The 14,190-nt window shown below is 44.0% G+C and overlaps 1 protein-coding gene across 1 annotated transcript; it reads right to left on the bottom strand.

Moving 5' to 3' along the window:
* Positions 1–4,051: 4,051 nt before the first annotated feature.
* Positions 4,052–12,910, bottom strand: PM20D1 (peptidase M20 domain containing 1). The gene is made up of 12 exons (XM_009997496.1): positions 12,826–12,910; positions 11,810–12,042; positions 10,347–10,433; positions 9,377–9,510; positions 8,816–8,935; positions 7,977–8,052; positions 7,682–7,743; positions 7,346–7,424; positions 6,346–6,417; positions 5,904–6,072; positions 5,114–5,213; positions 4,052–4,328 (listed from the first exon to the last, which is right to left on the bottom strand). The coding sequence occupies exons 1-12, from the start codon at positions 12,854–12,856 to the stop codon at positions 4,199–4,201; spliced, it is 1,293 nt and encodes a 430-aa protein (XP_009995798.1). The 5' UTR covers positions 12,857–12,910; the 3' UTR covers positions 4,052–4,198.
* Between the last annotated feature and the right edge of the window lie 1,280 nt (positions 12,911–14,190).

Here is a 14,190-nt window from a genome sequence, read left to right as displayed (position 1 = left end):
TGCTGAGCACTGACTGCGGCTTCCTCTGGGGCCCAGCATCAGAGCCCTGAAATCAGCCAGAGTGATCTGTGAGGGAGGCAGGTCCCTCCCTTCCCCACCATGCTGAGCTCTTTATCTCTGCTCCCCTGCTGCCAGGGAAGCTATGCAACAGGAAAGTGGAGCCAAACCCCCTGCACAGCAGCTTGGCTGACACAGCCCTCTGTGCTGGGCAAGTGAGGAAAATAATTCCCTGGGCAGCTCCTCTGCACACCTCTAGGCCTTGCTGTGGGCACTGGGAGATGCTGGTGTGCAACTACCAAGAGACCTCACAGGTGTTTCTTTAAAGGGTTATTGCAAGAGCCTGAGTTTGGGGACTAAAATGACAAACGTGCCTGTAGTGGTTTCAGTGCCAGCCAGTGCAGGGAGCTGCTGCTGAGGAGGAAGGTGTTGGCAAGAACTCCTGCAGGGGTCAACCTGGCAGCAGCAGGCATCACTGAAGGCCACTGAAGGTCAAGATAAAGGCCCCAGACTGAGGTGGCAAGCGAGGACTGTAAGTGCAGAGGATGCTGCAGGGTCTGGCTGAGCAGCCTCCACACCCCTTAGGGGGGTGTCCTGCTCTGTGGCACAGGTAAGACCAGGGCTGAGCTGGGGAGAAGGTTCCACAGCACCTGCTGGAGAAAAAGGATCTCACCAGCTCCACCAAGCACCAGAGTGGGAAAAGAGGAGCCAAGAATGCAAGTGTCAAATGCAAGGCTGGAGGAAACAACTTTGTAAACACCTTGTTCCTGCATTCTCCTCCAGCTCTGTGTCTGAACTCTCCATGGCCACTTGGGGCTGAAAATAAACCAAGCCTTTTTAAATAGAGGGCAGCAACAGAGCTTTCTTTAGAAAATGCAGGTGTGGAATTTGACCTTTTCTCCATGGTCTGCTGCTCTGCTAACTAGTAGGCTGCTGGACAATTACTGATGTGTTGCTTTGAGCAACTGCTGTCAGAAGAATGGCAGCTCTGTAGACTTGGCTACAAAGAAGAGGGGAAACAAGGAAACTGCTAATGGATATAACACAGGAAGATGTTAACACTCTGGAATCGGACTAACACCAACGGTGTCGAAAACCACATTAGGTATGACACCAAGTTATGTGTCTTCAGAGCAGAAAATCAGGCTTCTCTGATGAATCACAGGTAATTGCTCTACATGCCCAAAGCACAGTGACTCATTAAAAAAAACCAACAACCTCAGAGCTATTAACCCATGTTTTAATGATGTGCTTGGCATTATCAAGTAAATCATCCACTGCACACTTGTATATGATCTTAGCACAGGCCAGAACAACATCCTGACACTATTATTTACATGATGTTCCTAAGATTTCAAACACCACTCAAGATGAGAGACATTCTCTGAAAACATCTCACGGGAGCAGGAAAATGGGGTGGAAAACAAAAGCTGCTCTGTCAGGACAGGTGTGCACACACCAAACATCGAGGTGACTCTCAGAGTTGTGCCAGTCAAGCATGACATGGTGGGGAACACAATAAAATAAGGAGATAGGAATAGGAAGAGCAAGGCCACTGCACAGAAAAAAGCCCAGATGGACATCAGAAGGGCCTGGAAAAAAGGGGCAGAGGTGGGGAATGTGCTTTTTCACCATTGGACCCTGCAAGATTCAGTCTGTTGCACACACTTAAGTTCAGGGGCTTTCAGGTTGCAGTAAAGCTCTGTAGAACATTGACTCCATGCAGAGGCACTGCCTGATTTCAGCCTGGCTGATGAGCAGCACCTAATGAGCCTCTGCAAGAAGCTGCAGTAGTGAAACCTCATGGCAGACATTTGCACTGAAGCTGCCAAAAACAACCCTGCTTTTCCAGTGCTCTTTGCCCTTCATTTTTCCTTCAGCAGCAAAACAAATCTTCAGATGAGTGTCCTCTGCAGAAACAATCCTCACCAAAACACAGAGATGAGATGTTTGGTTGGGGACAGGTCATTACAAAATACAAACAATGCTTTATGTCTTTAGGACCCATTTGCTGGCAAAAAATCCCCCTTTCCAGACCACACCACAGCCTTCCCTGCACAACACCATGACCCAAGTGAGGATTTTCACAATCTGTGCCCTGCAAGTGAGTCATAAAATGCTTGAGATTGGAAGGGACCTCAGGACATAATCTCATCTTTATTCCCACTGTCCCATCACTAAGGTCCTTAATAAAGATGTTAAACAGTATTTGCCCCATACTGCCATAGTCAAACTGAAGGCTTTAGATTCAGTTCTCTTTAGAGAGATCTGCCAGAGGAAAAAAATCCCCAAAGCTTTCCCTCCACCTCCCACTCTGGGGGGTGCGTTTTATTCTGTGCTCTGCTCTGACATATCACTTTTGCTGTGTCTGCAATGGAGTTTGCAAGAGGCCTGACACCTTCACAAAAGAGCCACAGGCATGTGGCTAAACAAATGACATTAGGGCACACAGACAAAATGCAATAAACCATAAAACATGCAAGCTGTTTACTAGCCAGTAAAGCATGAACTGAGTTAGCCAACTTCATATAAAAAAGGGAGCACTAGGGAGGGTGCAAAGATTAAAGCAGACTGGAACATAGGTGGATTTGTTTTGATGGAAACTTTATGGCTTGCTCTGGTGTATAATCAGGTGTGGAAATGACTTCACTGCAATTATACAGTTACATAAAAAGACTAAATAATAATCAGAAAAGAATCTGCATTCCTTATTTTATTAGATGAAAATGCTGATCTGGTTTCAATTATGTAGTAGATTGATACAGTTATAGCCCATGGGCCACAGTGATAAGATCAGACTGCAAATAAATAGAGTGGTGAACGGAAAGAAAAGGAGTCACAGCTCCATCACTTTTTCATTATACATCTTAGCAGATCTCCTGTACATTTAGGACATTTTACAATATGAATGTAGAGCAAAACAACTAATGCTTCCAGTGTACAATTCAGACTCAGATCTCTGCAGCAATGCAGCTGGAGAGGCAGCAGGGCCTGCACATCAGTACAACACAGCAGCTTTCAGCCAGGACCTGGGCTGACATCAGGTTCTTCATTCTCTCTGTGTCTCATTAATAACATCAAGCCCAACTCAAGAGACTACCAAGGCCAGAAGAATGCCTGACCCTTCAGTGCTGACAAAGGCAGGCATGCTAGTGCAAGAGCTGCAGGATGAAACAGAGCCAGCATCAATAACCCATCTACAACAGGATTCCCAAAGAGCTGAGTCCACAGCCACACTGCAGTGAAGTGAGACCTGCCTGTGTTGGCAGTGAAGGGACACAGGCTCTGCTCCCACCAAGCTGGAACAAGCTGAAGGGCTTCACCATCTCTCACAATCAAGTTCTCAGAGGAACAAAAGAGAAGCATTCACTATAGAAAATGATTCAGTGAAAAGAGGATATATATGAGCAGACAATAATGATTTAGTGTCTTATTGAAAGCTGCAATCCTTATTCTGGAACGCAGCTGCACAACATACCCTGGGCCCCAACAAAGACTGAAAAAAAAAAGTAGTCACTGCAAAGACAGGAAGAAAAGCTTTCAGCAGCTCTGAAACAACATACCTAGAACTTCTGGAGCTCAATATTTTAAAATGGAGTCAGAGACCAGTGCATGCATGGGAGAACTTGGTAGTATCAAGTTAACACTGGCACTGGGGGAAAGAGCTGCTGGTGCTGGCTGAGGGCATCAGCTGGGGTAGAAGCCCACGCTGAGCAGCAGGCAACAAACTCTGAGTGTAACTACCAACTACATGGACCCTGCACTGTGTCACAAACCCTTCAGGTGAGCTTTTGACAGACATGTAATTTGTGACAAAGAAAGTACACATAGGAGGATTCACTTTTCTACTGACAGAAGAGTGACTGCTGCTGATAGCTTAGATTTCTAAGTGCCTGCCCACTTCAGAGGCTTAAGGAAAAGTGCTGAACAAATTAATAGTCAGATTAATGGCTGCACATCAGACCAGGGAAGAAGAGACATCAGAGTTATTTGTTGTGTTTTCTCCAGGTGCTTATCCCTCTCTGCTAAACAGAAACTTTGCCTAAGGCAGCAACCAGCAGTTTTGCCATCTGTATGTAAACCACAACATGCAAAAACCAGGCTCCAGATGTAGTTCAAGACATGACACATAACTGCATCTTACAGCCCAGACCCTGCCACCCCAGAGTCCACCTTGGTTGCTGCTCTTCTCAGGTGTTTCTCACAGCTCGTGGGAGTTGGCATGAGGCTTGGGAAGCCTGTCAGTGTCACAGTTCTTAATCAGCTGAAAGAGGAACTCAACCTGTTTCTCATAATTCTCAACTGAGATTCTCTCATTCAACCCATGGATCCTGGGAGAAAAAGAAGAATGTTTTTCAGTCCAGTGTGCATTTGTGACCCAGCTGCACACACCCAGCCCCCTTCACTTCATAGAGCAACACACAAAGAAACAGCCACATACACAAAATACTGCACTGTCACTGCAACCTCTGCTCCTGAGGCCAACCACATGGACAGATTCTAAGGCTCAGAGCACAACCAAGCCCATGGTGTATGTGGAAAAGAAAAACCAGTGTCCCAGCTCTCTGCCCATTTCTTGGCCATTTTTGTCACTGTCCTATACAGCTACAAGAACACTCTCGTTCTGTATCACCTGCACCTCAACAAAATGACAATCTAGTACATGCTAAAGAAACAAAGAACCCCTTGCATGATTTTGTTATCACTTTAATCCAGGACACCTAACTGCCAGCTTTAAGGAGCTAATTAATTCAGAGTGGCATGAGTCCAAACATATGGATAAATCTCTTCAACAAGGTCAAACACCAGGACACCACCTTCCACACTGGCACTATATAAAGGATCCACTCTGCTTCCCAGCATTGCTGTACTACCACATGGGACACCTGAGGTCTCCCCTCCATCTGAAGTAAGGAAGAACACTCTCTCAGTGCCATTTCCATCCCGTTTGTGCAGAACCCAGATCTCCAGGAAATGGGTAGCTTAACAGAAGGTGAGGAAACACCACTACCACACCAAGGTACACAAGGCTGGGTTTCCTCTTCCTGCCTATCGATCTTCTCTTTCCCCAGTCCCCACTCCAAAGAGCTGCCCACAGGCAGGCAGAACGTGGTACCTGGGAAGATCATCTGGCTTCAGGAGCAGCGGGTTGAAGCGATAAATGGCATTGGTGACGTTGGTGAAGTGCCTGCTGTCTGTGTTCCCAATGCACGTGCCTGGAAAACAAACCTCAGGGTTACGCTGCGTGAGAGCAGCAATTTCATTACCCACACTTTTCCCAGGAGAAAGGAAAGGCACCTGATAACAGTTCTATACAGCCCCTAGCTACACCAAAAGCAGCAGCACTGGGAGAAGTTTGTTGGTACAACCTGGAAGAACATTCTCTCCTTCATGCACAGGAGGAGCTGAACATCCCACTCCATCCCTCTGAGAGCAGCCATGGCACTCAGCCTCCACACAAGTTTAAGCTTCAAGCTGCAGCCCAACAAACAGGACTAGGAAGGATCTGGGATCATAAGGAACAATACAGAAAAGCAGGAATAGCCTTTGCAAGCTATGAAAACAATAAAAGAAGAGCTAAAGCAAGAAGACCTCCCTACTCTCCCTCACAATTCCTTTCTTCCCTGAAAAAAACTCCTTTGTGTGTGCAGAGAGTCCAATTCAAGGCTCATTGTTTCTGTCAGTTTCCTGTTTGCTTTTTTTACTTCCACTGCTAAAAAACATTAAAACTTTTAAAGGCTGAAGAGGGAATGGAATAAAAAGAGGAAAAACCAGCTGTTTCCAGTAGTTAGCAGCTGGGGTGGAGAAATACACAGAAAATGGAAACAAGTCAATATTAGGGGATAGGAAAAAAAAAAGCAGGGTGGAAGCTGGAGAGGAAACAATCATCATGTGCTTGTTGTTACCTGGGACTACACTGTCAACATCTGGGAAAGTATCCAGGATGGTTCTTTGAAAAATATGGACTCCAAATGTCTGGTCATCCCAAGGACTGATGGGGAGTGGGTCAAAGGCCTCTACTACATCAATCTTCACTCTGTCATCAGCAATAGTGTTTCTCACTACCTCTAGCACCTAAAACACACATTAAATAATCAAAAGATGTAACTCCATGTCACTGCAAGGGACGTTTCCACATTTGCTCTGCTCCGGGTTCAGAAACCACAGCAAACACAGCACTTTGCACCCATCTCAGAGGGAAAAAGACATGAGATAAGCTGTGCTTCTGACAGCATCCATGAGGAGCATTTCCCAAATCTTCCCAGATCTGCTGCCACAAATGGCCAAGGGCCACTCTGCCCAGCCAGGGCTGGGGGGCAGCCCCACATCTGGGGGCACAGCAGGTACCTCAGCAGCCTTCTCTGCAGAGTGGATCCGAAAGTTGACAGTTGCTTTTGCAGAAGATGGGATGACATTTGTCTAGGAAAAAAAGAACCACTGAGACTTAAAAAAGAAGTTACTAACAGATTAAAATGCCAACTATGAACTCAGAATCTGCTCAAACAACTCCAGGTGTCAGATTAATGCTCCACCCTGTTTCCACTAACATCAAGTGTGGGATCTCTTCCTGAGCTCTGCATTGAAATACTGCAAATCCCAGGTATTATGCAGATAATTACACTTAGAGATATTAATCACCCCAGCACAAATGAAGTTAGCTGTTATACAGAAGTTCTCCTCTTGAGATCAGCCCTCTCCCTTCAGAAACTTTATACTGAGAATTCTGAAAGTTTGTTGTATTTTTTAACAATATTTTTACATCACATTCATACTACTTCTCCCCAAACATGGGACATACAAGTCACTTAACAAATGATGCTGCTGAGGACACCTCACTCTTCTGCAGACTGAATATGTATAATCATTAAACAAAAAAGGTACAATCTCCAGGAAAAAAACCAAGAAGCCAGGGTGTCACTTCTCTCCTGGCCACTCAGTGTCACTGTTCAGCCACTTAAGCTTGGTTTTCTTGCCCAGTGATGCTTTTTAGTAACAGACTTCTTCAGGGTCAGACTGAACAGCATGTTTGTTTTCCAGGGCTACAATATTTTTGGACAGCTACACCTCCTTATCAGGGCAAGATCTGTCTGTATCAGCCAGAACCTGTTATCTCGCAGTCCAAGGTGCACACTGACCCTACTCGAATCACAAACACAAGAACCCACTAGGGTCACGAAAGTGACTTAGTTTCAGATACTGTCATTGATACTTTGTATGATGACACTGAAAACTCTTTGTTGTGCTTCTTAAACCACGGTCCTGATGTTACAACTGGATATAAAGAGATAGAATGGGTATGTCCTAGTTGTCTCATTGCACTACACAGAGAAACATCACAATGAAATACCTTTATTCCTGCATTAAACATTGTGACTGCTGTAGTAGTTCGAATCAAGGCATTGGTGGAAGGTTTCGAGGCCAGGACTCTTCCAAAAAAAGGGAAAAAAAGGAAAAAATTCAAAGAAGTTTAATATCAAGAAAATATAAGCACCACAATCACTTAGGCAATAAGCTGAATGGTGGCCTATTAAATTAATAAAGTAGTTATTAACAGTAAAGCACTGACATTGTCTAAGCTATGAAATGGTACAGCAGATTTCCTGGGAAGACCAGAACTGGCCAGTGGTGTTCCCCTTTTAAGGGTGAGAGGCTGGCAATGTTCATCAAGGTTCTATTTTCTTACCTGCTGACAACAGGTGAAAACAGCCACAGGTTGCTCATGATGAGATTGAGAGGAAAGCTGAACTAAGTGGAAGAAATAAAACCACAAATCAGAAGGTTTCTGGTTTTCAGGAAGACAGTGGAGTCACCAAGGTAAGGCTGAAACTATTTCAGCAGCAACAATTCTCTGGGAGAAAGGCCAGCTGAAGTCTTCTCCTTTCCAGGAACTACATAACTGTGCTCTAAATTAATATGCTGAGCTACTCTTCAGTTATTAAAATGAAAATTTAAGAATGAAATAACAGTTCTTTCCTCACCTCTGATGCAAGGTGCTCCATAGTCATGAGTTCTGGCCCATGGCCAAACAGGTTGCGCAAGGGATTCTGCTCCAGTCTGAGGCACAACAAACCAACATGGGAAACTTAGAAAAACCTGTAGCAGCCATTGCTGCTCCAGGAGGTGAAGATGAATTTGATTTCTGCAGTGTATACATCCATCTGAGCTGAAATCACACATTCCTCTCTCCCTGTAAGTAAATCTCCATGACAGATTCCTGAGCATTCCTGACACCTGCAGGGATTGTCTTTGAAGGACAAGCTGGAAAAACCCCAAAGCTTCACTCTGATCAAGAATACAGGGAAATCCAGAAAAATATCACATCAAATTCCACCATAACTGTACATCTTGTCTCAAATACATATTAATGAGCTATTTGCTATCTCCACAGCCATGTAATGAGTTGATTCATCCAGTCCCATCCTGACTTTACACCACGTTTATTGGCTTGGACAGTGGCCAGCTGGAGGCAGCAGGTATGTGCAAGGACACATTCCAGGGAAATCCTGCAATCCAAACAAAGCAATCTCTACTGCTGCAGAGTGAATTATGGAATTATGACAGACATCATGATGCATCAGTTCTCTTCATTGTAAGGAATCAATTGACACTAGGAACAGCTGAAATGAAGACACTCCAGCTATTTGGCAACTGTCCCTTTGCTGGGAACTGTATTTCTCCCTTCAGAGTTAGTGACAAAAACTTCAAGTATATAAGAATTTGCAAAACACTCCAAATACAAGTATGAGAAAAAGTCTTGTAACAGTGACTTTAGGAGCCTGCTTGACTCTTCAACATAAGATGACAGGGAAGCTCTCACCTGGCCATTGCTGCTGCAAGAATGCCAATACTTGTCTCCTTAGGAGGAAAGGATGAATGTCCTGGCTCTTTTTCCACAGTGAAGTTCAGTGTTATTGAGCCCTTTTCTGTGATAGCAATTCTGATAGATAGATAAATAAACAAATGATTAATGCAACTGCAAACACACCCACAGACTGTAAGTAAAAAGAACAACTGTGTGTTTTTAGTATCACAAAAAAACCAACCCAAAACACCAAAGAAGCAGCAACAACAAATCCTGAACACAGTCTTTCAATGTCCTGGCTGCTTCTCCAGTGAGCAGATTCTGCAGCACACAATTAACACACTTGCACTGGCTAAGTGGAACATTCTGCTGCTGTCAGCACAGCTGTAATGGAGGACAAGCCAAGGCTGAAGGTTCTTTGCTTGCACTTTGTGACACTGCTCTAGTTTTAGCAATGCCAAGGCTGCCACGTGCCTTGAAAATATATTTGTTGACATTAGCCAGGTCATTTCTCACAAATTAATTACTGAAAATGGATCACCTTCCTCATAGACAATTCTGTTCTCTTTTACTTACACAGCTACTGGCTTCTTCACTCCTGCAATGATGCCATCTAGTATTGCACTTCCCTCATCGAGTAAGAAGGAGAGTTTGACTCCTCTGGCTTCCAGCAGAGCTGCAATCTGCATCCCTCCCTTCCAACCAGACACCTGTGGGAACCCAGTGAGGGGAGCTGGTCAGGGATAAGGCAAACCATTGGGAAGAATACTGGAAAACATCTTGCTGTTGACAGTGATCACTGCTACAATGCAAAGAATGCAAGGAATCTCCCAGTGAACAGCTCTAGAGCAGCCAATAAAAATAAATAAAATATCAATAAAAGATTATTTTGAGCAAAATTCACTGGAGATCTTTAACAGCCTGGTAGCTGATCAGTTTATATCCACACTGAGGAACATTCACATTCAGGAGTCACTCAATGTTGCTTTGAATCCTGTTACTTCTTGGACACAGTAAGATCTCGGAGCTGTAAGCTCCACAGATGAATTAGTCATTCTAAAGAGGTATTAGTTTTCACTATTAACAATTCTGTGTCTGTATTTTTCAACAATGAATAAACAACCCATCTCCTCCACTCCGTCCTGTTCACTGGTGCCCACACACCCCAACAGATGTGGAACATTTTCCTTAGCCCTTCCTGCTTGTTTGGAACAACCATGTAAAGCTCAAGGCAGCTTCTCATGTCCTAGGCCTACTCCACAATGTGACTCCTGCTGCACCTTCCATGCAGAAAAGAATTTAAACTAACACCCCACTGTGTTCTTTTCTCTTTCCTTTTTCCTCATGACACCAAACCCTTTGTCAACGTCACTTGAAGCCAAACAATCAATATAAAACTATGACCACCTGCCTGATGCAATATCCACCCACATCACAAAAAAAAACAGGAAAGACTTTCCAGCTTAACAACATTTAAAAATTAAGCCTTGTTGCACACATGAACAATGCAAACAAGTAGTTGCTCTGAGGAAATGAAAGAAAATACCTCCTCATCATGTCCAATGCCAACATAGAAAGATCTCTGGGGTCTGTAATTTCTTCTCAGCAAAAATTCTAGAGCTTGCAGAATACCCTGCAGAACAAAAAAAAAGCAACAAGCAGAATGTGTTGTGTGTTAGGAGGGAGAATAAATGTAAAATAATGCAATGCAATGTAAAAGAAATATTCACAGCCCTAAAGGAGACTTTGTCCTGTTCACAGTTGTGTCTTTATTTCTACAGCTCCTACTGGTGATGCTCATATTCTCTGGAAAACACACTGCAATAGTCTTGGTCAATAGTGCCTGAGGGTGCTGCACAGTGTCAGTGTCCACACACAACACACACTGCAGGCTTGTTCCTGCTGCAGTCAGTGATAAACTGCACAGCAGGCAGGACAGAGTTAGAATTATCCAAGGAATTCACTGTTCCTTCAAAGTCCATGCACTACACACACAGTTTGCTTTGACTGGAGCCACCAAATCAATTTCTCTTCATGAGCAGTATGGCTTGGACAAGAAGTGCTCAGACTGACAGAAACAAGCAGCTTAATCTGAAGAATGAGAAATTAAACCTACCATTTGCTGTATTTTTCCATCTCATGTGTTTTTTTCCAATTTAAGCTAGTTAATTTTGTACATTTCAGCAGAAATGATATAACTTCTACCTTGTCAGCATGTGTTTGGCCTCACACTGATTTTTACTGCCTGTTTGTGTAGGTAGTTGTGCAGTTCTTAGTAGAAGGAAGCAGCAAAGTTTAAAGTTGCAAGGCTTTGAAATTGATGATTAAACAACTTGAAGAAATTTTCTAGGAGCGTGGCCTGTGTCACAAGCAGCAGCCACAGCATCTGTGCTACTGCTTTGCTGAACATCTATTTAAATTTAAACACAAGGCTGTCATGGAAGTAACCCTTGCAAGTCACAAAGGACTATATTCCTTATTAATTTTTCCATCTATCTTTTCCCAAATGAGAAATCCTTCACAGATCAATCTTTTTTGTACTTGATTCCTCCCAAGTGGACTTAGTACAAACAGCTCTTTGTTCTGCCACAGATCAGATAATAAAAGATATAAGGTTATTTGACTATAATATTAAATAAGCACAGTTTATTTTGAAACTCAAGCCTTTTCAAAGGGCCTTGTTTGGCTTTGAATGCCCATATGACATCAGGGAAAAAGGTCTATCCCTGATTTCAAACACAGCATTTGACATAAAATTTAAATATAGTATTTAACTAGTTTCATTTGTGAATATGTTTTTCTGAACCTCTTAAGAGCTTTAACTCTGCTTTCCTTTTTCACCTCATCTCTAGGAAAAGCTGGGAGAAAACTGCAGGGCTTAGAATTTAACAACCTGCATTTAGAGAGGGGTAAGAGAGATAACAGAGTAAATTTCAAGAGAATAGACTCCTCCAATCTGCCTTTTTCAGGCTTTGTATCTCTCTGGTGTGAATTACCAAGCCGACGTACTATGGCAGAGTTTTTGTTATCCAGAGCTCCTCGTCCATAGATGAAACCTTCATGCTCTGCAGCTGAGAAAGGAGGGAAATCCCAGCCCTCCGGGGAGGCAGGCACAACATCCATGTGTGCAAGCAGCATATAGGGCATCAGTTCAGGGTTAGAACCCTGAACAGTAAAGAGGTGGCTGTATTTCCCAACAATTTCATGTTGAATGAACTTTGAAGAAAATACAGCCGGGAAGACTGCGAGGAAAAAAATTACAAACAGGTGAAAAAGGAAAATTAACGATAAAGTCCAAGTTTATCATCACACACTCCAGAGAAGTCACTTATTTAGCCTCAAGGGGAGCACTGCACGTAAGACTGAGCACAACTCTGATCCAAGGAAGCAGATGTGCAGCTTGGCTCCCACACTGCCACCAACCCATCTCACTTTGGGTTTAACACTTCCCGAAGCAAAACCAGGAACTGCTGCTCACCAGTTGCAGGCAGCAATGATGGGACTGCCAAGAAGCAAGCTGAAGCAGGGGTAGCCTTCCTCTTGTTCTTTTATTTTAATGGCAAGGTTATTTAACCATCTCAGGGACCAAAAACCACCATTCCAAAAAGGCATGTGAACCTTCTGTTCCAGCTTTGGCCGCTGCTACACCAAAGCCCCCTGCTGCAGGGGTGACATGTGTGTCCCGTATTTTTGCCAGTCCTTTCTTGTGGGAAAACAAAATAAAAATCTGTATCATATGATAGAATCCCAGACTGATTTAAGTTGGAAGGGACCTTAAAGATCATCCAGTTCCAACCCCCTGCATGGGCAGGGACACCTCCCACCAGACCAGGTTGCTCCAAGCCCCATCCAACCTGCCCTTCAACACTGCCAGGGATGGGGCAGCCACAGCTTCCCTGGGCAACCTGGGTCAGGGTCTCACCATCCTCACACTAAATTATATTGAAGAACCACAGATACTCCCTTCAATTTGTTTAGAAAATTTAACTGAGCAGCAGAGATTGCTAAGAATTAAAGTTTAGTACCTTCCTGCATGTAATTCCCAAATTCTGCCATGGCGGTTGTATTCAAGTCCTCTGGAGATATGGAAACAGTTGGGATTTTAATTGCACCTTCAATGAAATACAAACCAGAAATAATTTGACACTGGGGTAGTACTTATGTTCCTGAATATTTTCATAGACCCCATGGAATGGTTTGGGTTGGAAGGGACTTAAAAGCTCATCCAGTCTCACTCCCTGCATGGGCAGGGACACCTCCCACCAGCTCAGGTTGCTCCAAGCCCCACCCAACCTGCCTTCAACACTTCCAGGGTTGGAGCAGCTACAGCCAATGTCTCGCCACCCTCACCCTAAAGAATTCCAGGCTTTAAGGATTATTTCACAGGATAGCAAGAGCTGCCACATCAAAACACAACTGATGCACTTCAGCTGAGCTGTGCACATGCAGCACATCTCCACTGCCTTCCAGTCTCAACCAGGGTATTTCTCTAGATATTTGAACTCGTTTTTCATCCTACAGCACTGAATGATGTTACTAGAAATGCTCCTGTCCTGAAGCAGTTGCATTTTGCTGGGGTGAACTGATTGGTCACAGTCATAAACTATTCTGGCAGGCAGCTTAGTTGGCAGTTCAAAGTTCAACAGTAAGTCAGGTTGCAATGGCAAGACTGTTACAGCACCTCCTTTCATACTGCTCAAACCTTAAACATATGTAAGCAGACAGGCCTTTTGTTGCTCCTTCTCATCTGCTCTGACATTTAAACAGAGCCAGACAAAAATACTGAGTCACTGTCATGCAGAATATGGGTATAACTTAGCCACAATCCCAGCCCTTCCTAACATGTGTCAAGTGAGGTTACAGATTCTTTTAAAGGCTGTGCTATTCAATAAAAAAATACCACAATAAATCTCTCTTGCATCCCTGCATTTCCCCATTAAAAAAGTATGCAAACAAAATTTGCTAAGCAACAAACCTTACAAACCAGGAACACAGGAGATTTACAGAACCCAACCCCTACTTGAGCAGTCAAGGACTATCACTTTATGCCAGATTGTGGTTTCCTGCAAACTGCCAACCCTCATGAGCTCTAAATATCCTCCAAGTCTTCTGCATAAGACTGTCAAGACAGCAAACACACCCTGACTTGTTTCGGACAGGCTGCCTGCAGAGAGGTGGTGTGCAAGTTTGCAGCCAGCAAGACATAAAAATAAGAACCCGACCATGATTTATCAGTAATTTATGCGAAGTGGACAAAGAGCTGCCTGGCAGATGCAGCCACAGGGTGCCTGCAGCGTCCTGCCCGAGAGGAAAACACTGAAGGAAATCAACACGGGAAGAAAGGAGAATCAACACCCGGCTTCCTCCAAGGGGAAAGCACCTGAGAAGCC

Source organism: Chaetura pelagica, unplaced genomic scaffold (genome assembly GCF_000747805.2).
Source record: "Chaetura pelagica isolate M959 unplaced genomic scaffold, ChaPel_1.0 scaffold215, whole genome shotgun sequence".
Taxonomy (NCBI): Eukaryota; Metazoa; Chordata; class Aves; order Apodiformes; family Apodidae; genus Chaetura; species Chaetura pelagica.
This window is presented reverse-complemented; position numbering and strand designations above follow the sequence as displayed.